The 24,802-nt window shown below is 45.0% G+C and overlaps 1 protein-coding gene and 1 long non-coding RNA gene across 4 annotated transcripts; both read left to right on the forward strand.

Moving 5' to 3' along the window:
* Nucleotides 1-261: 261 nt before the first annotated feature.
* LOC149335082 (uncharacterized) lies at nucleotides 262-16,011 on the forward strand. 2 transcript variants are annotated; one of them, XM_089551762.1, is made up of 6 exons: nucleotides 266-745; nucleotides 3,873-4,074; nucleotides 5,784-5,921; nucleotides 12,437-12,505; nucleotides 14,583-14,693; nucleotides 15,475-16,011. In XM_089551762.1, exons 1-6 carry the CDS (start codon nucleotides 529-531, stop codon nucleotides 15,863-15,865), a joined length of 1,128 nt encoding a protein of 375 aa, XP_089407888.1. In that variant the 5' UTR covers nucleotides 266-528; the 3' UTR covers nucleotides 15,866-16,011. The 2 variants fall into 2 exon arrangements, with proteins under 2 accessions (XP_089407889.1, XP_089407888.1); XM_089551763.1 differs by lacking the exon at nucleotides 5,784-5,921 and having other exon boundaries at nucleotides 262-745.
* Nucleotides 16,012-20,217: 4,206 nt separating this feature from the next.
* LOC149335083 (uncharacterized) lies at nucleotides 20,218-23,883 on the forward strand. Of its 2 annotated transcripts, none has more exons than XR_016284001.1 (4): nucleotides 20,218-20,238; nucleotides 20,862-20,957; nucleotides 21,198-21,338; nucleotides 21,839-23,883. It is a non-coding gene; the product is annotated as an uncharacterized LOC149335083 (long non-coding RNA). The 2 variants fall into 2 exon arrangements; XR_016284000.1 differs by lacking the exon at nucleotides 20,218-20,238 and adding an exon at nucleotides 20,316-20,501.
* The last annotated feature ends 919 nt before the right edge of the window (nucleotides 23,884-24,802 follow it).

Consider the following 24,802-nt stretch of genomic DNA (forward strand, 5'->3'; position numbering starts at 1 on the left):
GAGGCGACCGTAGCGTCAGGTCACTGACCTGTCGCCGGCCGCGGCGACGGGAGAATAGCCAGCTGAAGACGCGGGGAGAGGGCGCAGCGCAGAAGCAGGAACGCTGCGTGGTGTCACAGGATAAGCGGAACGGAAAAACGCGTGTATTTGTAAATAGTGTACTAAGGGTGCTTAAGATATTAATTGCCGCGACCGGCAACACTCTTTTGCTTCACTTTTTTTTTCTTAAAAAAAAAAAATAAGCCACTATCACCACCAAAAACGCGCGTACTGTGGACGTCATTCCGCGGAGCTGCGAGGCGACGTTGCGACGCCAGCGCTACTGCGGAAATTTTTCCCGCTTGTGTGAGCGGGGCTCAGCCGGGCCGGGCGCTGCACCACTCGTTGCTCTCCGCAGGCGAGAGAGCGCTTCAACGCGGCGATTGCGCGTGCGGTGGCGAGCCGGTTATCACAGCGCCGCACACTTGCGCACACGGCAGGGGCATTTACGGCGGCAGCATCTTGAGCCACTGCTTTGAACTCGGTGTCATGCAGCAGCACGCGGGTGACCACGCCGCCGGCAAGGAGGCGTCGCGAAAGCGTACGCGTGGAGTGCGGCGCTTCTACATGTCGTTCCCCGTGGAGGAGTTCTTGGACGCCGTGCGGCAACACCGATTCCTGTTCGACCGCAGCGAGCTCGAGTTCAAGAGCGTCGCCAAAAAGGCGGCAGTGTGGGAAGCCATTGGTCAGCAGTTCGGCATATCAGGTATGCACGCACTCCGTTTGCGCCTGTCGGAAAGCCTGCGTGCCGCAGTACGCGAGTTCTAGGTCGCCGGCACCGAGCCGCACGGCGCTTTTTCTCCGGTGAACGCCCGGGATGCCGCCCATCGCTTCTCGTCGGATGCGTCGGCACAAGCATGGCCTGGCTCTCTCTCTACTACTTAGCTCTCCTCCGCTGTTCGCTGTCTGTTTGCATTGTGCTGTGCCAGGCTGCGCTCCGCTGGAAGAAAGTAGCCGCAATGAAAATGTTTTGTGCCGTCGCGGGGAAGGAAACTCGCCAGAACGGGGCATTCTTTCCCTAGGAGAGGGCGCAGCGATTTCTGTGCTGTGGCGCGCGTAGTTTGAAGTCACATTTCGAATCAAACGGCGGTGGGAAATAAGACAGCTAGATTAGAAACGCGTTTTTCTTTTTTTGATGAGGACTGTTTGCCTATATAGTTACCTTTAGCATGCCGTGTTGCCATGCCCAGCGAATGCCTGTGACTACGTGGGAGCTGCCCTCTACACCTGGCGCCTAGCCGAGTGTCCTTCAGGACCCCTACTGTGGGAAATAGTTTTACCACCACCATTAGAAACGCGTTTTTTCTTTTTTTGATGAGGACTGTTTGCCTATATAGTTACCTTTAGCATACCGTGTTGCCATGCGCAGCGAATGCGCATGCGCAAATCGCCTTGACGGCGCCAGATGGTGTCATGTACCCGGAAGCTGCGCGCGCGCCGGCACATCGGGGCCAATCAGCGCGTGCTCGCCGGCGGTGGGCGGGCTCCCGGTACTTCGGTAACGGTAACATGGTGCACGGTATGATAAAGGTGTCTAATATCAGTCATTACGGAGGCACGCGAAAGCTGAATTGAATGAACGATAACGACGACGATGAAGACAGAGAATTCTCTAAGTCTTCGCGTCGCAGATGGATGTTGATGAAGGCGACGATCTGTAATGCACAGTGCGAGAGTGTGTTTAAGTTTAACACGAGTCGTGATCGGCTGCAGCATCTGTGGGGTTCTTGACAGTTCAGTTTTCTAACGAGTACTTATATTCTATTGATAACGATGCTGCCATTGTATTGTTCTGCGTACTTTGGGCTCAAGGTTCATGTGTTAAAGTGAGTATTCAAAATGTCGATTCCTCCGTGCACCAAAACGTTTTTCTGTAAAGTACACACCGAAGTTCTACCTCTTAACTCATGGCTCCACAGGATGAACAATTTTGTACCATCTGTTAACTGTCGTGCTTGCGATGTACCTGAAACCATTGAACACTGTTCTATTAACTGCAGGGATGTGAGTTTGTTATGAGTTGTGCTGCAAAGGACACTAAATAAGGACTTTGTTCTAAATTCCTACAGTGTATGTTACCTTGTGGCCACACTCGACCTAATTACGAACAATCATGTTTTTCCTCATTGGACTTCATACGCTGTGAAAAACGCGCATATTAGACCACAATGCTAAACCTCATATTTCACCCGAAAGTCATTTTAGCTGAATGATGCTCCAACCGAGGGACATTAATGAAGAAACTTTCTACCGGACTGGTTCCCATTGTTGATGCGGTGTCTATCGTTGCCGCCCTTTTAGTTGTGTTGTCCTCTGTCAAGCTAGTGCAGTGCAGCCACTGGCTGAGTGCTTTGTAAATAATCTGTATATAGCCCCTTCTGTACATACATAACCTCGTATAGTAACTATCATGTTCGAAAAAAAAATTGCAGCAATAGCCTAGTGCTGTCATGCACTGCCCAGCGAAGCTAATCTGTTTGTGCCACCGCGGGCTCGAATCCCTGTAACGGCAATATTTGTTTGATTTGTGTTTAGTTGTTGAATTCACTTGGCAGAAAACTACAAAAATCTCAAGGTACTTGGCACAGACCCACAAACATTGCAAGATCTTGCTCTGGATTTGCCCATCAAAGTTGTGTGTTCGCACTAAAAATGTTAAGTGCTGGTATATTCCTTTGTCCACGTCCATTTCTTGTGCTCTTGTCATGCCATCGTAACACCATTTAGACCGATCAACTACACTCTCCAGAATTTCATTGGCAGTGGTGTACTCCACTGCCTTATAAAGACTTGAATTTTTGATAAACTATTTTGTGACAACTATGCCGACTCGACCACCAAGAATCTAAGCCATTTTTGTTAACACTGGACTCGACGGTTGACATCTGTGAGTATCCAGGTCAACAGTACTGAGGTTTTTAGACTCAGGGAATTAGTCTAGCATGCAGTGTGAATGGGCACGGTGCTGGCAGCTCCTCTGCAAGCCTCAATGGCTCCTTAGCTGCTGTTGTGGCCTGTAAGAGGCCTCTGTAAAGATTCTGTTGAATTGTCTGCTCTCTTAAACAGTGCGCAAGAGTACCATATGAATTGAGAGCTAGCACCATAAAATAATTCCGACTTGTCCAACTGAATTATGGAACAGTTCTAGCTGGGGCTACTAGAACAATATTTGGTTCCAGTTGGTCCCATCTGGCAATTGTTCTGTAAACCAGTTAGGGCCAGTTAAGATTTTCACCAGGCGCAGTAGGAAAGTATTTCTTTTGTCATCTTTTATGGGCGCATGTCAGCAGTGATAACAGGCATATCTCTGCAGCAGCCTTCAAACTAGCTTGTCATTCCATGTGGATAAAACAGTATCTCCTGGGAAATGAATATAGCTTTATTTTCTCAAGCTGTCTCTCATTTTTCATGTGTGTATGAACGTGAAAGGCAACAGTCATGGCAGACAGTCCAGCTCAGTTAGGGGAGCAAAAATTGGCGGGGGGCTTAGCTTTGGTTGAGCCTGGTAGGTTGCGAAAGCAGGTGTTTTATACTGCATATGCAGCGCCTCTAGTGGGAAGAGCGCAGCGCGCTGTGCCAAGCGGCCGCTGTTACCCGACGCGCCTAGTTGGTAGCCCATCTCTCGCTCCTGGTATAATGTCGCGCTGTGACGTCACTAGGCATGGTATGACGTCAGGGGTCATTCTAAAGGTCAAATGTGCCAAGTGGCCGCCGCTGTGCGAAAGGCTGTTCTTGGGAGTAGTATTGCTTTCGCAATAAAATGAAGAAAGTGGTTGAATGCATATATAGCCAGTGTCCAGTGTATGTATGTGTGTGCGAATGCCACTTTGCAGGCCACAAGGCGATGACCAAGTGGCGCAACATGCGTGACCATTACTTCAAGGTACGCAAGCAGGAGATGATGGAACGACGCCTCTGCACGCCCCTCTTACGGAAGCCGGTGAAGACATGGGCTTTCTACCACATGATGCGACGGATGCTCGAGAGGAAGCACCACACTCCAGCAGGTGCGGCACAAGGCGCAGAAGGGTCGGAGTGAGTATTGCTGATGCAGCCCACCAGGTGGTGCTTTTTACGGTCGGGTGTTGAGATCTCGTCCTTCACGTGAAATGACATCACATGGCAAGGTCACATGACTGATAGGCCACATAACTCATTTAAATTCCTTTTGCACGTACCCTTGATGCTGAACCTTAGGTAGCATTATGTGAATACCCGTTCCGTTCTGAACCACTTGTTTTGGTCTAGAAAAAAAATGCAAGAAAGATTACTGAATTCATTGACATCATCTTTCACAAATCAAGGTATCGTAGCAACGAATTAAAATATATTAAAGCAACTTTCAGCATAGTGTGTGCAATACATGCTCTAGGGCCACGTAGAATGTCATCCAGATTCAGATTTTATATGGTGCATAATTTGAAAAGGTCACAAAATTTACATCCCCGCAGGGAGGCGTCTGCAGCATGCAGACGTTGGTGAGTGGCGACACCACGGGGTTAACCCGAGCATCCGCAGGGACATCCCCTCAGGGGGATGATGGTGAACAATTCGTCACCACGGACCCGAGCATCCGCGCTTAGCCGTGCGTGGCATCGCCGTGTCCGGGGAAAAGGGGATCCTGGTGGTTGAGCCGATGCCGAGCGTTTGGACCCTTAAGGCCCCTCGGCGGAGGCAACACACCACTTTGGCCCCAGCTTCCTGTAGACGGCACCTCCGGCCTGACCCGACCGGGGGAAATCGGCAGTCGCCTTTTCCTGTCCTCCCCTCTACCTTTCACTTTCCTATTTCCTTTCTTACAACTTTCCTGTATCCTCCTCTCTTCTTTGTTTTTTCCTTTTTCCTGGCGGCGAGGGTTAACCGTGTGTGACCAACTACCCTGAGTTGAGTCATATTAGGTTATAGTTAAGGTGTACAGCTGGCGTGGGCAGGACTTTCTTTCAAGTACCTGTCGCGTCCCCTTGTTGGACTCCATGGTGGGTGGCTGGCACCATGACCGAAAAACTACATTTTTTTATGGCTCCCCCCCTTTCAAAACTTGATCGCTCTCTCAAGAGAGGGCGGACCGAAGCAGATGACTTTTTCCAGAAAAGAAAAGTATCCTTTCCAAAATTTCATGTCATTCACAGTAAAGCAGAAGAAACACAAGCAAGGATAATATCCCCATTCCAAGTCTCAAAACGCTTGACGGATGCCTTAGGCCTTGGCTACAAGGTGTCAAAAATGGCCAGTGGCGACTTACTTCTTGAACTGCGCGACAGCATACAACACTCAAAAGTTGCAACAATTGTATCCATTGGGGACATCCCGTCTCTGTGACCCCACATCGGTCTCTGAATACTGTACGAGGCGTCATTTCTGAAATAGATTTTGTCCACCTTTCTGAAAAGGAAATGCTCGAAGGACTTACTGACCAAGAAGTTATAGATGTCCACCGGATCAAGATCCGGAAGGATGGCAAAGAAGTGGACACCAAACACCTGATCTTGACATTCAACATGAGCACATTACCCGAATCCATTACTACTTCCTGAATTCCTGTTGCATCCAACTGGTATCAGCTGGGAGCCAACTGGAAAACAACTGGAATCAACTGGGAAATTGTTCCTTAAACCACTTTGACCAGTTACGATTTTCACCTGGGCAGAATTTCAATGAAAAGCATGCATTCGAAAATTTGGTGTCTGTCCTCCTTTGAGATGACAAAAATGAGTTTTGATTGCAGCTCTTCTTGCTTTTTGCAGAGGCACTGGCAAAAGCAATGGGAATGCCATGGCGCTGGGCACAGATCCCAGCTGGGTTACTGCAGCCAACAGTGTCGAGGTTTACGACCCAGAGCTGGCATCACTTAATCTTGGGACGACACTGCACTTGGAAAACGGGTGAGAGCAGAGCTAATGGTCCTTCATGGAAATGTATCTTTGGCAAAAAACTGAGTTGTCTGGATGTGCTAGTCTAGAACAAATTTTAATGAGGGAGTAATTACTCACTAGCATCCACCCACAAGTGCATCCATACAGCTATGATGGAAACCTATATAAAGCTTCCTCAGAAATTTCTTAACCCTTTGAGGGTCAAATTATTTTGAAGAAAACTTTCCCAGGTGGTCAAATTACTTTATTGCGGATCTTGAATCTACATACAAAATGTATATAATCGAGAATAAATAGTAAAAAAAAATTAGGAACAGTACTTTGGTGACAGCATCACTCACAACTGGAAAATGTTCAATAGAATAGAATAGCAACGGTGATAAGCAAGCTAAGAGCAGCACCAATAAAGATAGAAATCAACTTTCACCGCCTCTGCAAAACAGTGCCCACAAAGAGAAAACACGTTTCGCGCGACTCCGTTGCGATCCCGCGGCGGAATCGAAACCGCGTAGGCGCGTTGCCACAGAGGGCGAGAATACCTCACGAGCAACGGTGATAAGCAAGCTAAGAGCAGCGCCAATAAAGATAGAAATCAACTTCGGCAGCCCCTGCAAGATAGTGCTGACAAAAAGAAAACTCAAATTTTGCGCGACTCCGTTGCGATCATGCGGCGAAACCAAAACTACAAAAGGGGTGTTGCCGCAGTCTGTGCCGCCGCGCTAAAGCTAGACATAAGTTCTGCTTATCTCCGTAAGAAGGCAGCACAAAATTCAAACACTTCTTGTAAGTCCTAAGAGGTGGCAGCACCCCCCAGTGAGCACGCATTGTTCTTTTGGCGCAAAATTTCAAACGGAAGATCGAAACCGTACCCGTACGGCAAAGACCTTGCGGGACAGAAATCCGCCGCCGTACATATACGGCAAAAACCTTCAAAGGGTTAATTGAAGAAAATTCGTCCTGGTCCGGGGTTTGAACCCAGGACCACTGCTGTTCCGGAGCAGTCACTATGCCAACTAGCTATTCGGGACGACAAGTGTATGGTAGGGTAAAAGTGAATTGATCAACAACTCTAAGTGGGAAAGTTATTGGTCCAGTATTTTAGGGGAATCTCTCAGGGTGGAGTAGATTTGTAATAATTATGGGAGTAATTACTAATTAGCATCCATCCAAGCGTAGACATACGGCTACATTGGCAAGCTATACATCTTCCTCAGAGGCTTTATAGTTACAGGCTTTATAGAGGCTTTAAGAAAAATTCGTCCCGGTCTGGGGTTCAGACCCGGAACCACAGTCTTATCAGAGTAGTCACTCTACCAACTGATATAACCTGGGCGGCTAGTGTATGGTAGGGAGAGAACAAATTGATCACCAACTCGTGCTAATGCTGATGAGTAATTACCTTATTATTACAGATCTACTCCACCTTGGGGGATTCCCGTAAAACATTGAACCAAGAAATTTTGGTTGCTATATACCCAGTTACAACTTAAAGGGACTCTGTGAACAAGCTGAATTTGATGTGTGTCAATAGATTAATTACCGCAGTCTGACGGCAAAGACGTTACATTCACTAAAGATGGAGATTTCATACACTAGAAAAGGCCCAGAAATTAAGTACAGGGGTGGTATTCTGCCGGTGTCGCCTTTTGCGACATGTCGCATTAGGGCGGGACCTAAAAAAGTGCGTACAGTTGCTCGAGGAAACGGAAAACGCCCCTGGCACTTTCGTCTGCGGTGCTTTCATTTACTCCGAAAAGCGACTATTTACCACTGCTGATTCACTAGCAGCAGTAGTTTCGTATCTTTCATAGCAAGAATATTTGCCATCACATGACGTCTAATGTTCAAGAAACATTTGCAAATTTAATATAAACTCGCTTTACTTCATTTAAGTCTATAAAACACCGCGAAAAAGCTCCAAATCTATTTTTCTTTCGTTCCGGACAGTTGTGCTAGGTTTCGGCTGCGTTTCGGGCAGTTGCAGACGGTAGCAGTGTAGCTGGAGATCCCATTAGGCTTGCGCGCTCCAGAATCGAGAGCGTATCTAAAAAACTAGGCTGAATTGCAGCTTAAACTTTATCGTCAAAGCAAGGTAAGTCATAGCGAAAAGCAGCAACACCAGTAGTTGCCGGTAAACATGCCAACCGGAATCGCAAGGACTGTTGAATTGGCTGAAGCGGGCGGCTCTCGCTTGGAAGGACGCCGCCATATTTTCACGCTAAGGGCGCAAAAGCCGCAGCTGCCGATTGCGTTCGTACGCTAACGGTAGCCTGTCGCCCGCGCGAATCGCTTGAGCGTATTCCGTTGTTCGACTAAGCGTAGTAAATTGGGGCGACGTCACGATGACGTAGCAGGAAGGCGGATCCGTGTCTTCACGCCACCGTCACCGCGGCTCGAGCCAATCAGTGAAGAGCGAATGCGACATGTCGCAAAAGGCGACACCGGGAGAATACCACCCCAGGTGTCACCGTCAACAGCTGACTTTGCAAGTAAGCTGCAGCGTGTCGACACAGTTTTTGTGTCATGGATCTCAGAGGCTAGGCTACATCGCCATTCACTTCACAATGGTAATCACTGAGTCCTTTTTCAGTATAGACACCACGAGGGGGAATAGAATGGCGGGCAAATTTTTAACTGCAATTCTCTCTGCAATCTGTCGCTTGCTGCCGAACAAATTTCGTGATATCCAGAAAGAGCCATAGAACTGATTTTGCTAGGAACAAAAATTGTATGTAGTTGTGTCAACATCTCATTAAGAACAGCACTAAGTTTATCCTTATCTACATTATCATTTTTCTCTGATGTTCTTTTTTGGTGCCATGTAGGTTAATTTAATGCTTTTTCTGATCCATTAACCTAAAGAAAAATGCATCCAAATGATGTAAGTGTTGCTCCTGTGATGAGATAAACTGCCTGTTTGATTATAAATTCTACAAAAAATTCTACAAACACTATGTGCGTTAATATGAATGCTTTTGTTTCCTTTTCTGTTTGGGACTTTATTGATTGGTCAGTGCATTAACATACAGTAGTGGCAATCAAGCCCCCTAATAGCAAGGCAAGGGTGTTGCTAACTTGTAGTCAACAATAGACAAAAATTTTCTTTACTTGGGTCACTCATTTCTAATTTTTCTGGCTTTTACTTTTCTGTCACAACTGCGATCTTGGCTAGGGTATTTGGAAATCAAATAAAAACATGCAAGCATATTGATGCTGATTACTATACCCTTCTGAAATCATGAAGGAAAAAATGGAAATTACCTTTTAGTGGCATGGCCACATTCCATCTTAGGTGCTTACGGTCATCACTGTGATATTTAGCTCTGAAGAGCAGCGGCAGCTTTAATTCAGTGTGATAAATCAGTTTATCAGCCTGGTGATACTGCGTGTCACAGCTATTAAATGTGCTCCAGACTTTAGAAGGAAGAGAACTGAAGAGAGATATAAGCTTTACTGGAGGTTATCTATAGGAACATTGCATATTTTTTTATTGTATGAACCTTAATTATTCTCACATTAGTTAGCCTGCTCCTTGAGTGCTGGTCTTAACACTCACCAGTCAACGGGGAAGTTATAATGCATCGCAAGAGAAGTGAAATTCAGGAATTTTCAACTAAATAGATTTTATTGCCATCAACAGCCCACTCGTGTCTGCTACAGGATGAAGTCCTCGTCCTGTGATCTCCCATTGGCCTTAAACTCCTTAATTTCATCTGTCCACCATGGTTCCATCCCCTGCTAGGTTTACCTTCTGTTGGAATCCACTCCGTTACCCTTGGGGGCAATCGGTTAGCTGTTCTCCACCCTGTAACCCCCCATCATGCCTATTTACTCTTATTGATTTCAGCTGGGATAGTTTTAACATGCCTTGATTTTCTTGTGAAAAACGGGAATCCTATGAGGTAAGGTTTAAAATGTGCCACGTGATAGCATAGTGTGTCCAATCGATATATGACACAAAGTACCCTTCTCCGGATGAAGTCTATTTTATATGATGCTTCGTAGCTTTTCTGTGCTCCATCTGCTAGCTATTGTCAAGACCCACTGAGCTTGACACACATAGGTGGCGGTACTGTATGGGGTTCCATGCGGCAGCATTTGTTTGCTGTTTGGCCATTCGGGGTGTTCAAATTACCTGCATGTGCTAGTTCTTGCATAGGCTCTCTTCCGAGTGACAGTGATAGGGGGAATTTTTTGTGGACTTTGAGCTGTGCAGCGACTGTATTTAAGCATTTTGGCCTTGTCTTTGAAAGTTGCTGAAGAACATGTTTTTCAGCACATTGGAGGCCTTCAATTGCAAGAAGTTCTTGCCACTTTAAGAGAAAATAGAACACTCTGTGCTCGAATGTGCAACGTCATGTTTCAGCCACTGCTTTTATGCAGACATATTGTTGAAAACTGGCTCTCGAGCAAACACAAGTTCTCTCAATATAAGTCCACATGTGTTATGTGGACATATTATCTGTGCAGTTGTATGTATCCCATTGATTATTTTTTCTTAATGATGCTTCAACTTAGGCTAGCTGGTAAGACATACTTAATTGTGCTACAGTTACAACATACAAATAGGCATGACGGACAGAACATGTGCGCATCTGTCCTGTTTGTAGTGTCTGTTTGTTCATCTTAAAGGGGCTGCGAAACACTGCCTGGGGGAATACCGGCTATACTTCAGGTGGGTTCTTTATGTCACACAGATGCTGACTTAAAAAGAATTACAGGAATCGATGCACAGGAACGGGAGTTATTCAGTGAAGAAATTTCAAAATACAAGCAAACAAAACGCTGCCCTCAACTCGATTTTGGCGGGGCTTCCCACTCCTATTTCGCTCTCCCAATGACGGCACGTGGCGCAACCAATCAAAACAGCCAGCCAGAGCACGTCGCGGAAGTTTGTACTCCATGGTTGCCTGTTCTCTGTGAGACTGGCAGCGTTGTTTCCGTGCCAGAGCGCCCCTGGTGGTGTATTTTTATTTTACTTGCCTTGCAGGGCTTTTATCTAAGACAAACAAATTGTCTTTGTTGATATAATATAAAACGCAGACAGGTGACAAAATGTTTCTCTATTTATTCACACAATTTGCAGTATATTTACTGTTTGTCCGGTCATCAAGCTCGCGCCAGGTGATGTCATATCCGCTGCTAAAAACCCGCCACTGTGTGGCGACACCATCAGAGCCATGAAGTTGTTTTTGGGGGGACATTAAAATATTAAAAAACGGAATATACGCGGTGTTACCGACGCTAATAGCACCATTATAACTCACTGTATGCAATCAACAGGCAAAACAGTTAACTAAGATTGTGTTTCTGGGCCCATTTAACAGCAGTGCAGTTTTGTACTTTTAATTATTCTGCTAACCTTTCTGTGGTATTTCATTATTTTATGAACATTTGCATCCACTGATAATTTCCAGCTGAATAGAGAAGTTGTGAGAGGTATGCAAGCGTAGAAGTGGGCCTGAGAACAGCAGCACGCAGACACCGCAGGAATTTTTTTTAGTGACTTCGGCAATAGGCTCAACCTGGCCTTAGTGGCAACTGGCCTTAGTGGCAACTGGCCTTAGTGGCAACTGGCCTTAGTGGCAACTGGCCTTAGTGGCAACTGACCTTAGTGGCAACTGACCTTAGTGGCAACTGACCTTAGTGGCAACTGGCCTTAGTGGCAAAAGGATTGAATTAGGAGAGATAGATGTGTGCCATAGGAGGTCTGTTTGTGCAGGTCTGACATTCAGTGAGTTGAAAGCATGGCTGGTCGGGCTAGCAGTACCGATCTTTTCTTTGTTCCTGTCTTAAAACTGCGTTTTTTAGCTGTCCAGTAAGTTTTGGTTATTGCATTGCCACTGACGATGATTTGATTCCAATGGTGCAAATAGGGATTTGGCTACAAGTGTCATGGCTAAAGTGTTTTCATCTGCGAGCGATGGGCTGAAAAGTCCATTGCATTGCTACAGTGTTGTGGAGACTTGATTACCTGGAGCTCACTGTAAAGGCTCAGGTATATCTTTCTTCCACAGTGACCATGTTTTTGCCCTCAGTTTAGTGAAGCTGCATGCTGTATCATAACATTTGTTATTCTGAAAGTCATTGAGACGTGGGGCAGGTTCACCTAATTGTGTTCAGAGTGCTCAGATATGTCAAATGCACTGTCATGCATTAATTCACTCTTGTATGGCTTTTTTTTTTCTTTTATAGATAGTTCAGTGAAAACTGTCAAGTTGATGAATCTGAGTAACCATAAAGGCAATTGATGACAAAACGAATGCCTGATTTGGGCTTTTAAGATTTTTTGCAGACTTCTGTTTTTTAAATCATTGGTTTAAACTATCCCTAGGCTTACCATAAGGTGACTGGTCTGGTTTTGTGGTTCATGAAGTTGATGTAATGCGTAATTGTTTATTCTCATGAGCACTGCACTTAAGGCTTTTCATATTTTTCCTGCGTTCTTCGTTTCATCGTCAGAATTCTTCGAATCATCCTCTCATCTACCTCTCTCTTCTTTCTCCTGCCTTGCTGTGGGATAGGACGACAGTGTCCATAAAGCAGGAGCCGCCACAAGAAATGGAGACGGCTGTCTCCGAACACGAGGCCAGGTAAGGGGGGGGCTTTTTTAGCACATCAAAGATTTCGGAAGCCTTTCATGCTTCTTTTCCCATTACATCGCTTCCTTCACTGTGCAGCAAAAGTGTGCGTACAGTTGCAGCCAAAATGTGGAGCATGCTTTGACAATTTAACTCCCCTCATGCCTCTCCTAGTAATAATCAGGGGAGTACCTAAAGGGCTAGACAACTGATTTTAGTTTCATGTTTTCTTCTCTATAATGATGCATGCATTAGAATACATGGACCATCACGTGGTAGTTGCCAGTGATCGCTTGCCCAGCAAGACGTTCTTTTAAGCTATAGAATATGATTGAATTTCTTCTGTCACGCTATTTTTATTTCGCTTTCAGCAACTGCATGACGGCTGTGATGTGTAAAGAGTGTTTAGATTACATGAGGGTTGAAAAAAACTGCAACCGCTGATACATTGGTTTTGCTATACCAACTCTCGAAGCAGCCTGGTTGAAGCATTGTAGTGAATTAATAATATGTATCAGTGATTATATTGCTGTTTTTTTTCATGCCTTACGCAATCTAAATGCTCCTTACACATCACAGCCATTGTTCAGTCACTAAAACTGAAACAGCATCAAGAAGAAATTAAATTGTAGATTATTTAGCAGCCTTAGGATAATACCACGGGATGATCCATGAATAATGATGTCTAACGCATTATTTGGAAAAAGAAAATACACAAGCAAAAATTTGATGTATATATAGTGCTTTAATGCATATGCTAGCAGAAGCCACTAGTGTGCTCTCATATGGACTCCCAAGCTCTCTCTGTGTAGCGCGCATGAAAGCTAATATTAATAATCGGAGACAGTTCACAAAAACTAACCAATCTGATAACTTCTGGTGTTACAAGCAGTAACGTGAAGCTGTCTGAATAATGATGTCCAAAATTTCGATGTCTAAAAGAAAGGTTGATGACTTCACAATTTTGCCAAGTTCTATACATTGGTTTATGATGTCAGCAAATCTGCGGCAGCATTCTTTTATCTTACCGGAGGGGATACAAAACAATTCTGCAAAAAAAAAATAGACTACTATGCATCGCTCGGTTTTGTTACAGCTTTTGTGCATGTGTGCGCTGGGTTCGTCATGTTGTGGTAATTAATGTACGTCTTTTCATCTAAATTCAATTTATACCACCCATCTAAAAAAAGAAGTGTTTGGAATTTTTGACACCATAACTGAAGCCCACTGGTTCCAAATGGCTCTGAAGCATTTGTATTTTCTTTATTTCTTTTTCTGACTGGGCAGTGCCCATCAAATGCAGGTTCTGTTGTAATAAGGGAGTAATTACTCATTGGCATCCACCCAAGCGCAGCCATACGGCTACAAAGGAAAGCTCGTCCCGGACCAGGACGAATTTTTCTTTAACTACGAAGTTTCTGAGAAAGCTGTATAGCTTTCCTTTGTAGCCGTATGGCTGCGCTTGGGTGGATGCCAATGAGTAATTACTCCCTTATTACAAATCTACTCCACCTTGGGGGATTCCCCTAAAACATTTGACCAGGTTCTGTTGCCCATAGGTACAAAAATTCAGGGGGCACTTTGGCTCTCTAAAGAGCTGCAAGGCAAAAGCGTTTCCTGGCCACTGTTTGTTCTTATTTGCTTTTTTTATTTTTCATATTTTTTATATATTGTTTGCTCCTTTTCTTAATTTTATTGTTTTTATTTTATTTTCACATCTTTTTTATTTTTGTTTATTTTCTTATTTTTATTTTCCTTTTCTTGACTTTACTCCTTTTATTTTATTTATGAAGCCCATGCATTCACTAGATGCGCCTTTATTCATGCTGGAACCTTGAGCCTTTTAAGCAGTGACTCCGAAAGGCGGACGAATCTGCCGACACGGCTGCCGACGCGTCTGTCCACAATCCTGCCGGCTCGTCTGTCGACACGGCTGCTGACGCGTCTGCTAACGACAGTATGAGGCATTAAAGGCTTTCGCATTAATACACCTTCCCTGTGGACACAACCTTACTCATATCTTTTGATGATAGATATATACGTTCATTCACAACCACATGCGTGATGACTGATGCTGACGCATTTGCAGCATGGTTTCTGGCGATGAAGAAGAGCCTGCTATGGACTCTGAGCGTGAAGATGAAGCAGAACTGGCATCACTGGATCGCAGTATAACACAGGCCAGGACACTATTTTACAAGTGAGTCTGCATTGGACACAACAAGAATACGAATGCATTCATGATATTGTATGCATGCTCCTACAAAGTGTTTCAATAGGAATAAAACAGTGTCGGGGCTAAAGTAAGATGTTGAATAGCCAACAGTGTAAGGCATCAGACCGCTTTAATGCGCCGCTACAATGGTGTGGTAATGTGTGCCAGATAAAACGACAATTCATTGAAGGTACCTCTGTGCCATTCCCAACTTTCACTGGCTATGAGGGCGCCACAGGAAATCCAATATGTTTGCTTCACAGATGACCTAACAGCTCTACTAGATTTGCATTGCGGTGCGCTTAATGAAGCTGCATTAAAATGTGTGCGTGAGTGTGCTGCCTGAGGCATGCGGAGAAGCTCTGAATGGAAGCCATGTCGTGTGCTTTGATGCAAAGGTATGATATCTTCTGTCACTGTACAAGCCTTCAGTGTACAGGCATTGCAGGTGTGATAGAAGGCACACAGCCTGGGCGTTTGTCCTGGGTACAACAACAAAGCAAGAATACAAAGTAGCAGTGGTGGTCAGCAGTGCGAATTTCAGCCCCACTGATTTCTTCTAGAGCGCCACGATGAGGCAGCAATTGTGACTGACATAAGGCATGAACAAGCCCATCTCCTTCCCTTTCCTGGCTATAGCCTTAGCAGAGCCACTGAAAGTTGACCGGGAGTATAGTATATCAATGGTGTTGCCATATGCTTCCTATTATATTTGTGGTATTTTATGTGCTTTAAGTGTGCTTAAATAAATTATGGTCTTCCGCAGGCGGCGTAAGGAGTTCAAGAACGCTGTCAAGTCTCTGGAACATGGACTTCCTGTGACGAGCCCATCGTCACCTGCCGAGACCTCCCGTCCGGAGCTCTGCCTGATCAGCGAAACTGTTCCCTGCTACGACGCACAGACGCAAACAAGCGCACCACCATCTCCGGAGCCGCAACGTGCGAGCACCAGTGACGTCGCCGAGCCTGTCCCTTCGCACTCGCCTGATCCAACGACATCGCCGACGATGTGTGCAGTGCCTGCAGCCGCTGAAGATGGTCTTGAACACTTTGGCTTGTTTGTGGCTCAGAGACTACGCATGGCAGACTCTGTGATGCAAGCACATCTCATGTCAGCCATCTTGAAGCTGGTTGTAGATATACCCAGTGCCTCCTGAGACTGATTCTTCGCTTCGTGTGAATGTGCGCAGTAGTTGTGTTAACCATTCTGATTTCGAAGTGTGAGGAGCACACTGTTCGTCAGGCCACTGTGATCAACAGACTCTGTCAGAGTTCCACTACTGCGATTCTTTTCTTCTCGGTCCTTTATCCCTCCTTCCTTTTAATTCGTTCCCTCACGGCTGTCTCCGAGCAACCTCTCGCTACCAATCGCTAATTTAACTGGCACGTCACTGTGGCCAATTTGTTCACAATCTGGTGAGCAAGTTCTAATGACTGCACAAGGTCACGTGACCTATGTGGCCCACCGAGGTTGCCAGAGTGGTTGGTTGCTCCGGCTGCGGTGCTTCATATTGTCGCCAAAGCCGCGATGCCTGGCAATTTTTTTATGGCACTAACGTTCCTGCGTTAAAATGGCGCAGAGGTCATACAAACAAACCACACCCACCGGGATATATTTATAATGAAATCTAGCTCAGTTGCGCTTTCTCTCTAAGAAAAATGGAAATACTCCGACCCCCCCACCTTTTTTAACTTCATCAAAATAAGGCCAGCATATGTCACATTGGAGAGTCAGCCCTTTTGCATTTTGTGCAAGCAGACATACCAACGTGGGCGCGTTGGCTGGTTGCAAGCGTTATTTACGGTATAACAAACCAGGTAGGATTTCGTGAGTCGTACCAGTGGTCTGCTATGCCAGTGTTGCCATGCTATAGTGTTTCCAGACTGCGCAACTCCCCAGTGTTGCCAGACTGTGATGTAAGACCCAGTGTGGCCAGACTATTTATACCCCTCTCCCTTTTGCATTCTCCTCCGCCTATCGCTATCGCACTGGAAACGCCCAGCTCGTTAGAGCAGCCCTGCCTGGAGTGGTCGTCGTCTATTCGCCAAGCGAAAGAGCACGTCCAAGGCGGTTGTGAAATTTATTTATTTATTTATTTAATACTGCGGATGTCTCACGCAGATGGGTACCACAGGCGAAATGTGCTGCTGCTTGGCCCCAGCGAGCGTATTAAGACGAGACAGACGCATTCTATTCTCAGAGCAGCCACTTTTACAGGGACCACTTGGTCTTCAAGGTTTTCCACGTGGCAACGCAGCACACTTCTGAAGTTTTCATCCTAGAGCTCTGGTGAGCCAACCTTGGTGAGGGGCATGAGCTCTGACAATGCTTGCTTGAGATGCTCCGTCCTGCTGTTAGGGTTTTGAAGGATGGCAAAGATGTTGTTGAGGGTGTCTTGTTCATTTCTGCCAACACCACCATGTAGAGATGTTATCCTGATCCGATGAAGACCAGTCTTCCCATTGTATTCCCAGCTGGCCTGCCGCCGCGGTGGCTCAGTGGTTATGGTGTTCGGCTGCTGACCCGAAAGACGTGGGTTCGATCCCGGCTGCGGCGGTTGAATTTCTTTGGGGGAGAAATTCTTGAGGCCCGTGTACTGTGCGATGTCAGTGCACGTTAAAGAACCCCAGATGGTCGAAATTTCCGGAGCTCTCCTCTATGGCGTCTCTCATAGCCTTAGTCGCTTTGGGACGTTAAACCCCATCAACCAATCCCAGCTGGCCATGCGCTTGAGAGGCAAAGCATTGCGGCTGCTGGTCAGGCGCTGCTGCTGCTGCCCATAGCTGCAAGGTTCTCGCAGTTCTGAGGTGCCTCCACTGCCCAGTGGTGGGAGCAGCAGCTCTGCACCCCTGCCTGAGGGGCTGGAGTTCAGGTCCATGCCAACGCCTCCCCGAACAGGGTCCAGTGCCAGCCGATGGATCTGGGCTGTGGTTCGGCGCACCAGTGAGCTGTGCATCTCATCAGGGTTCATGTTCTTGGTGTTGTTTTCTTCCTCTTTCTCCACAGTGGCGTGAATCTGTGCATAACATGCTTATTTCAAGAATGGCACGCATCTGTCTTAGCTTAATATGCCCGCTGAGGCCACGCAGCGGCAGATTTGGTTGGTTGGTTCAACGTTTTTAGATCCCTTTCAGTTTGCAAGCTCCCCCGCGCCGCGCCCGAGAAAGCGGCCCCCGTCCGCTTCCACTCACCACGCGGCGCTGCTGTCGCTGTCGGCCCGGAGGCGCCGTTGCGCTCGCGCTTGGCAGTTGGTGTGACAGCCTGTTCTCATCCGCGATAACATCCCAGACAACACCAAAGATCCGTAGGACGTCCCAAAAATGTACGCACGTCCCACATCCCTAACAGGACGTCCCTGGGACATCCGTATGAAGTCCGCACTGGGATTATCCCGGGAACAGTCGCGGCTCGAACCTTACACGGACATGACGTCCGTATGAAAGCCGCGGTGGGATCATCCTGAAAACAGTCGCAGATCGGTTGTTATAAGGAAGTGTTTATATTCAGAGGGTCTGAATCGTGCAGATGGCCATACAATTCTCATGAGCGCTCGAGTGGCACGCTCCACTGTCCTTTTCCGACGTCTTTGGCTAGCGGGCTTGATACAGCTGTTTAGAACAAGTAAACAATAATCCATGCGATGTATAAGCGCATGATGTCACAAAGTAATACACAACCCAGTACTTATTTTTTGAAAGAGCCAAAAAACCGTTAAAAGCAGAGGGCCATTAGCTGAATACAGAAACCCTAAACTTTAAAACTTCGAAATTAGGGAAGGGCGACCTAATTACTCTAACTGTAAACCTGGCTCAAATAGTCTAATACCCGTTTTGTTATAGCTATCGAGGGTAAGCTTGCACTCTTCTCCTCCAAGATCACAACATAACCACCTTGACGCCAATTGTATTCCCGCCTTCCGACCATAACAGCCACTGACGATGACAGTGACACCACAGCAAAAACAATTGGCCACTTGTTCGTGCTCTTAGAGCACTGATCATGAAACTTAATAACACGCATCCTTTTTTGCAGTTATTTTTTGGTTTATTTAGGATCACAGTTTTATTTTTGTCTTAGGTACATGTTGCTTAATAAGGCTCTTTGCTCATTAGCTCAATGGCACCACCATCGTCATCGCACTAGTGAAACAAAAAAAACAATGCAAGTTATTTTGCTTAGCTTGGTGGTTTGAGGCGTGTATTAGCCAGTTTTCTGTTTTTTGGACCAAAATTTCAGGTAATTATTGACGTTCTTACTGCATGTTGGTTGCGTAACGAGTGTAAATTTTTTTACGTATTCAGCAAGGTTCCAGCAGCGGGAAACACGGATGGCACATGCGGCAAGTGAAAGTAAGTGGCAGTCGGTAGTCCTCGCCTGGTGTGTGAGCCGTGTAGCGTGATTTCTAGCTTTTGAAGTAACTTTAGCGGCGGTATTAAAGTTCAGTGACTGGTGCTGGCTCAACATGAGCAGAAGCTTACTGGGGGCCAGTATATTAATCTGGTGACAGCATAATGGCTACGGTGCCGAGGAGTAATGCTTACAGGCGTGCACGCCGAGAGGCACGTCGTGATATTGAGCTAATAGCGTCGGCTGCTGGCGATGGTATTGCATACGACCCTTCTTAATCTGATCCGTGTGCTGCTGCAAAGTCGCAAGAGCAACTAGATCCTAGCTCGTCGCATGTTCCGTGCCTTAAACATTCGATTGAATATGCGCCTAAAGTTCCTGTTCTAATTTTGATTTGGTTTATTGGTTTGTTTGGGTTGAACGTCCCAAATCAACTCAGGCTCAGAGGGACACCGTAGTGAAGGGCTCCGGAAATTTCGACCACCTGGGGTTCTTTCCCGGGCACTGACATCGCACAGAACACAGGCCTCTAGAATTTCACCTCCAACGAAATTCGACCGCCGCGGCCGGGATCGAACCCACGTCTTTCGGGTCAGCAGCCGAGTGCCGCGACCACTGAGCCGGGGCGGGGCTGTTTTAATTTTGTATTCTGTTTATAACTGTTGCATGCGCACAGTTTTCTTCTATTGGTTTGTTACCTAGATATATATAGTATTGAAGAGAACTATTGCAATTTCATTTGAACTCTATGTGTTGTTTGGGCCTTTTGCATCCAAAAAATGAGGTCATGCATGTTTTTACGTATGAATTTTTTGCTGGCGAGGGCCAAATCTGCCCCTGTGTCACATGGATGGCTCATAATGAAGGGCATATGCATGTTTAATTGTACCACCTAGGGATACCTCACAACAGCATGCCAGCTGCCTTCAATATGATAAAAACTGACTATAGCAATAGAGTTCCCCACTGTTAACTTGAGAAATCCTGATTTTATTTTCTTGGTCTGATTTCGAACCTAATTCTGTTTTGATCTAGAGAAATCACATGACTGTGCAAGATGGAGACACTGCAAGAGAAAAGACATCTCGCATTCTGCGAAGTATTCTAACAAAAACGTTGATTCTAACATCTGAACTGGCTTCTAGCTACAGCTGGTATGGTGCCAAGGGAAGAACAGGCTCTGTGAGCTGAATATATGCAAAATCATGTGCAGTAAGTATTATTTGGAGGAAGCTATTTCAAATCTTAAAGGAGCACAGGCATAAAATTTTAAATTCAATAAGTGATCCTATCTTTGTCCTGGGCACAAAGGGTTTTACTATTCCAAATTCTCTGATTTCACTGATTCCACATGCCGAAAATCATTGACAGAGGAGCTGTTAGCCAATGCTGACGTCTATCATCTATATATGGACTGGTTGGCAGAGTCACTAGCAAAACATGAGGTAAGTCCTAAACATGCCATCACATGATGCCATAATGGACTCCAGCACTGGCATTGACCTGACAGAGACCAAAAGTACTCATATAAGACAGTTTAACTGTTCACACTGTGGACTAGATATTTAAGCTTATTTCCATGAATAATAGCTAGGCTTTTACGTCTCATTAAAAGCAGAAAAATGAGCACCCCAGAACACTGTGTCTGTATCCCTTTAAGACTTCGAATATAAATCAGATCACAGAATCAATATCTACATTAAGTGTTTATAATTGAATTTGTAGGTCTTGGTAGGATTGCGTCAAGACCAGTGATATTTGCTTTGAAAAAAAAAAAATGACAAATTTCCATTGTTTATTTTCAGATCTGCACATTCACACACTTCACAACTAGCCACATGGATTTTTGTTGTCATCTGGTTCATTGGCTCATGGCTGCAGTACCATGAATGTTACCACAGGTTAGAACAAGCTAGAATTACAGCTTTCATAGTGTGCATTTGGGACTGTTTTCATACTGCCTGCGCAGAAGGCATGGTCCAGCAATGGAATATGCCATCCTTTGTTACTCAAGCCCATGCCCTTTGCCTGCTGATTCAAAATTAAGGAAATGCAGTAAAGTTTGGCTACAAAAATTTTTAGAGGTGAGATATATTTTTCTATAAAAAATACATAACATATACCCTCTCATCTGTATATAGGTTGCCTAACTGACCAGCAGACCTCAACTCGGGCACAGCAAACTACGCTGAAAGAAATCAAAAAGGCAGCCATGTCATGGTTTCGGCATGCAACTGAACGGGTAATGCGCAAGAAAACTGGCTCCTGAGCAAAACTAAACGGTGAGTGTGTTGCTAGTGTGCTACATTTTTTTGTTGATATTAACATCTTGGGTTGAGGATTTTTCATTCGAAACTGTTGATATTTTTCCTGTGACACTGTGCTGAGAGATGATTGATTTTGAGAGAGCACAGAATTCAGTAGATTATTTCAATAGATACCGTGAAAACTTCTGCATATCAGCCTGTGTAGTTAGGTAGAATCATGAAATGTATCTTTAAGTTAACTTGGGTATTCTTAGCCTGCTAAGTCCTCACTCACCTCTCTTTACTTGGCTGTCTGTTTGTGGTGGTTTTACTCCTGGAAGTATGTACATTTACTTGTGCAAGGATTAATTCCTCGCAGCAAGTACCATTTGGTGCCAACACCATGTGAAGGTGCTGCAATTTGTATATTGTGCTGCAAGTTTGTTTTTTTTCAAATGCAGTCAGTGATTGAAAAAAAAGGTGAACTGAAAGAAGTGTCTATATGTATTGGCTTTTTTTTTTTGTCTTTCTTCCAGCAAGGCAGTCTATTTCAGCATTGGCCCAGGTGGCAGGATTTCTGCTTTACATGTATACATGACTCTTCTTTTCGATGACACTATAGCAGAACCGAAAAGAAGACTGCCTAGAATGAAAAGACAAGCAATATCTTGAAAACGTGTCACTTTATTGATACCTAGCAGTTATAGTATACTTAAGTGTCTAGAAATGCAATGCTTTGTGCATGAACAATTTCTTTTTCTCTGATCAAGCTGGGCATTTTGTTGCCCATCTGAAATTTGCTTGTATCGAGCTATACTTGCTGTTTTGGTCTCTAGTCCCACTATGCTTGTGTAAATTTGTTCCCGACTGCTACTACTAGAGTTATTTTTCACCCCCGTAGTGCGTTTGTATTGCTGTTCCAGGAAAAAAAAGAGGATATGTGGATTTTAATGACTTTTATTGTCTATGTAAGAGATGACCGTAGTTCCTGTGGCTTGTAGCAGTCTTGTAACTTGTTAATGTTAATATCATACTATATGCAGCGTGTTTTAGATTTTTTTCTTCTGGCCGTGCTAGCTGCTTTGAAGCCCATCTACTCCTTAGGCACACTTATACGTGCTTTTTATTTCTAGTCCTGTGCTTGCTGAAATGTGATTCTGAATGGTTGTGCTTGTGTCAATATTTCAACCTCTGATCTGTGTGCATGTATTGCTGTTATAGCAAAAAAAGGCTCATTTGTGATGTAATAATCTTTATTGTTTTGAGTGAGACAAGCATAGTAGCAGTCAGACAACCTTTCTTATTTTAGTCATTCCACGTGCAGCTTGACTGAAATGTTTATCTTCTGACCATGCTAATTGCCTTGAAGGCCACCTACTACTTATGCACAGCTATATACCTGCTTTTATCTCTAGTTGCATGCTTGCTGAAATTTGATCCTGACAGATAGTGCTTATGTTATTATTTTAATCTCTAATCTGTGTAGTTGGGTTGTATTACTGTTATAGCAAGAAAGGGTCATTTGTGTTTTAAGAACATTGATTATTCTAAATAAGACAATAGTTCCTATACCTTATTGCAGTCGCATAATTTGCCTCATTTTAGCTATGCTACGTGCAGTGTGATCAAGATTTTTTTCACCTCTGCTGCGTATGCTTGTATTGTTGTTTCAGTAAAAAAAGTTTTATTTGTGTTTTTAGTTTGTTTTTTTGGCGTTTTACATCCCAAAGCGACCCAGGCTATAAGGGATGCCATAGTGGAGGGCTCCAGATAATTTCGACTACCTGGGGTCCTCTAGCGTGCACTGACATCGCACAGTACACTGGCCTCTCAACTTCTCGCCTCCTTCGAAATGGGACTGCCATGGCTGGGATCGAACCCGCGTCTTTTGGGTCAGCAGCCGAGCACCATATGACCAATGAGGCACTGAGTGGCATATTTGTGTTTTGTTGCGTTCATTATTTATAAGACAGTAATATAATATTTATGCCTTACAGTATGCTGCTACTGTTTGCTTTAATGTCATGCCCTTTGCAGTGCAATTAATATTTTTTGTTCTGACCAAGATTATCATCCCGAAGCCTGTTTAGACCTTACATGACTTATATGTTATACCTGCTGTTTTAACCGTATAGTTATTTTGAATCTCTCTATTTTGCAACTCTGCATCTGGGGTTGGCTTGGCTACTTATGGTATTGCAATCCTACTGCTTCAAGTTTGAAAACGTGATAATGTTGGCTCACACTAACCAGACAAGCTAACCAAAATTAATGAAGCCTATTACACACATTGCGAAGGAAGGTCTATGTGCACACCATCCATGACCTTGCTCTTAATAACGAGAAATGCCTGAGAGGAGCTGTTAAAGCTGTGTTAGTGCTTCCTTTATGTGAGTTGTTCTGTTTCATGTGCTGTTATTAAAAATAAAATTCAGCTGTGAATCAGCATTCGGCCTGATCATCAGCATGCCCCATATATTTGAATAAAACTATTTTAGCCAAAGCTTTGTGTTTTAAATCACTGTGCAGCATAATCCAGGCCTGTGTTCTAACTTTGTGTCGTTTTTACTATAGCATCGCTCTCGGCCATATGCAATTGGCCGAAATGCCAGAAGCAGAAGCTGGTTCTGTTGCGGCTACGAGGCACTGCTTCTGCTTCTGGTATTTTGGTCAGTCATGCGTGACCAGTAGCGCCACTTTTGAAAAGGACACGAGGTTATATTGGGTCCTGGCCAAGGAAAAAATAAAAATAGTAACGTCCTATTGCAGTCCTGCGAAGGTCCCAAAAATGTACTCGGCAGACATCCGAAGGACTTCTTTCGGCGTTTCACTTCGGATTTTTTCGGGACATCCGCAGGATGTGCGTAAAGTCCTGCCGCAGACTTCCCAAGGACGTCCTTAGGATGTAGGTGTGTTGTCTGGGATTGGGAGCGAACACGTCGAACTCAAATTTGTTGTACTTTTGGAGCTGTCACGTTGAAACTTCAGCCTCATGGTTAAAGAAATGTTTCACCTGGCTAGTAAGGGTGAGATAAAGAGCAGGCTGATGCCAGTTCGCAAAAAACCAATCGTTTGCATTGCGCTTTATCGCATCACGTTTGCGACGTTTAGCGCTGATGATATGCGTATGTTGGAGTAGAGCTATCAATATTTCTTCGGGAGAATGCACGAAACATTAATGAAAGGATAAAGCTAGCGATGTTCCGCTTCTAGATCAGTCACGAAATTCCGCGCTATATTATCAACGAAGCACCGCACATGCGAGCAGCATTTTGCACGTTCTTTAGAATTCCAATTTCAGAGAACACAAGTATAAATGCAGACACACTTAGCTGGATGCAGGGAGGGAATAACAATAGAAGAGCTTTTTATTTGCAATGATAGCACAGACAGGAGCAGCGTACTGCACTTTCATTTTTAGAATGTTAATTTCATTGAACACAGACAAGCATTAAATGCAGACAGTCGGAAGCACGGAGGGAATGGCTACTTGAAGGCGA

This window comes from Amblyomma mixtum, chromosome 7 (assembly GCF_055824585.1).
Source record: "Amblyomma mixtum isolate Tamu chromosome 7, ASM5582458v1, whole genome shotgun sequence".
Classification (NCBI taxonomy): Eukaryota; Metazoa; Arthropoda; class Arachnida; order Ixodida; family Ixodidae; genus Amblyomma; species Amblyomma mixtum.

What these genes read in the sequence shown, in the direction of transcription:
- LOC149335082 (XM_089551762.1), top strand. Translation starts at nt 529, where the DNA reads ATGCAGCAGCACGCGGGTGACCACGCCGCCGGCAAGGAGGCGTCGCGA. An exon ending in ACACTGCACTTGGAAAACGG is followed by an intron (nt 5,922 to 12,436) that starts GTGAGAGCAGAG and finishes GCTGTGGGATAG; the next exon opens with GACGACAGTGTCCATAAAGC. An exon ending in GTCTCCGAACACGAGGCCAG is followed by an intron (nt 12,506 to 14,582) that starts GTAAGGGGGGGG and finishes ACGCATTTGCAG; the next exon opens with CATGGTTTCTGGCGATGAAG.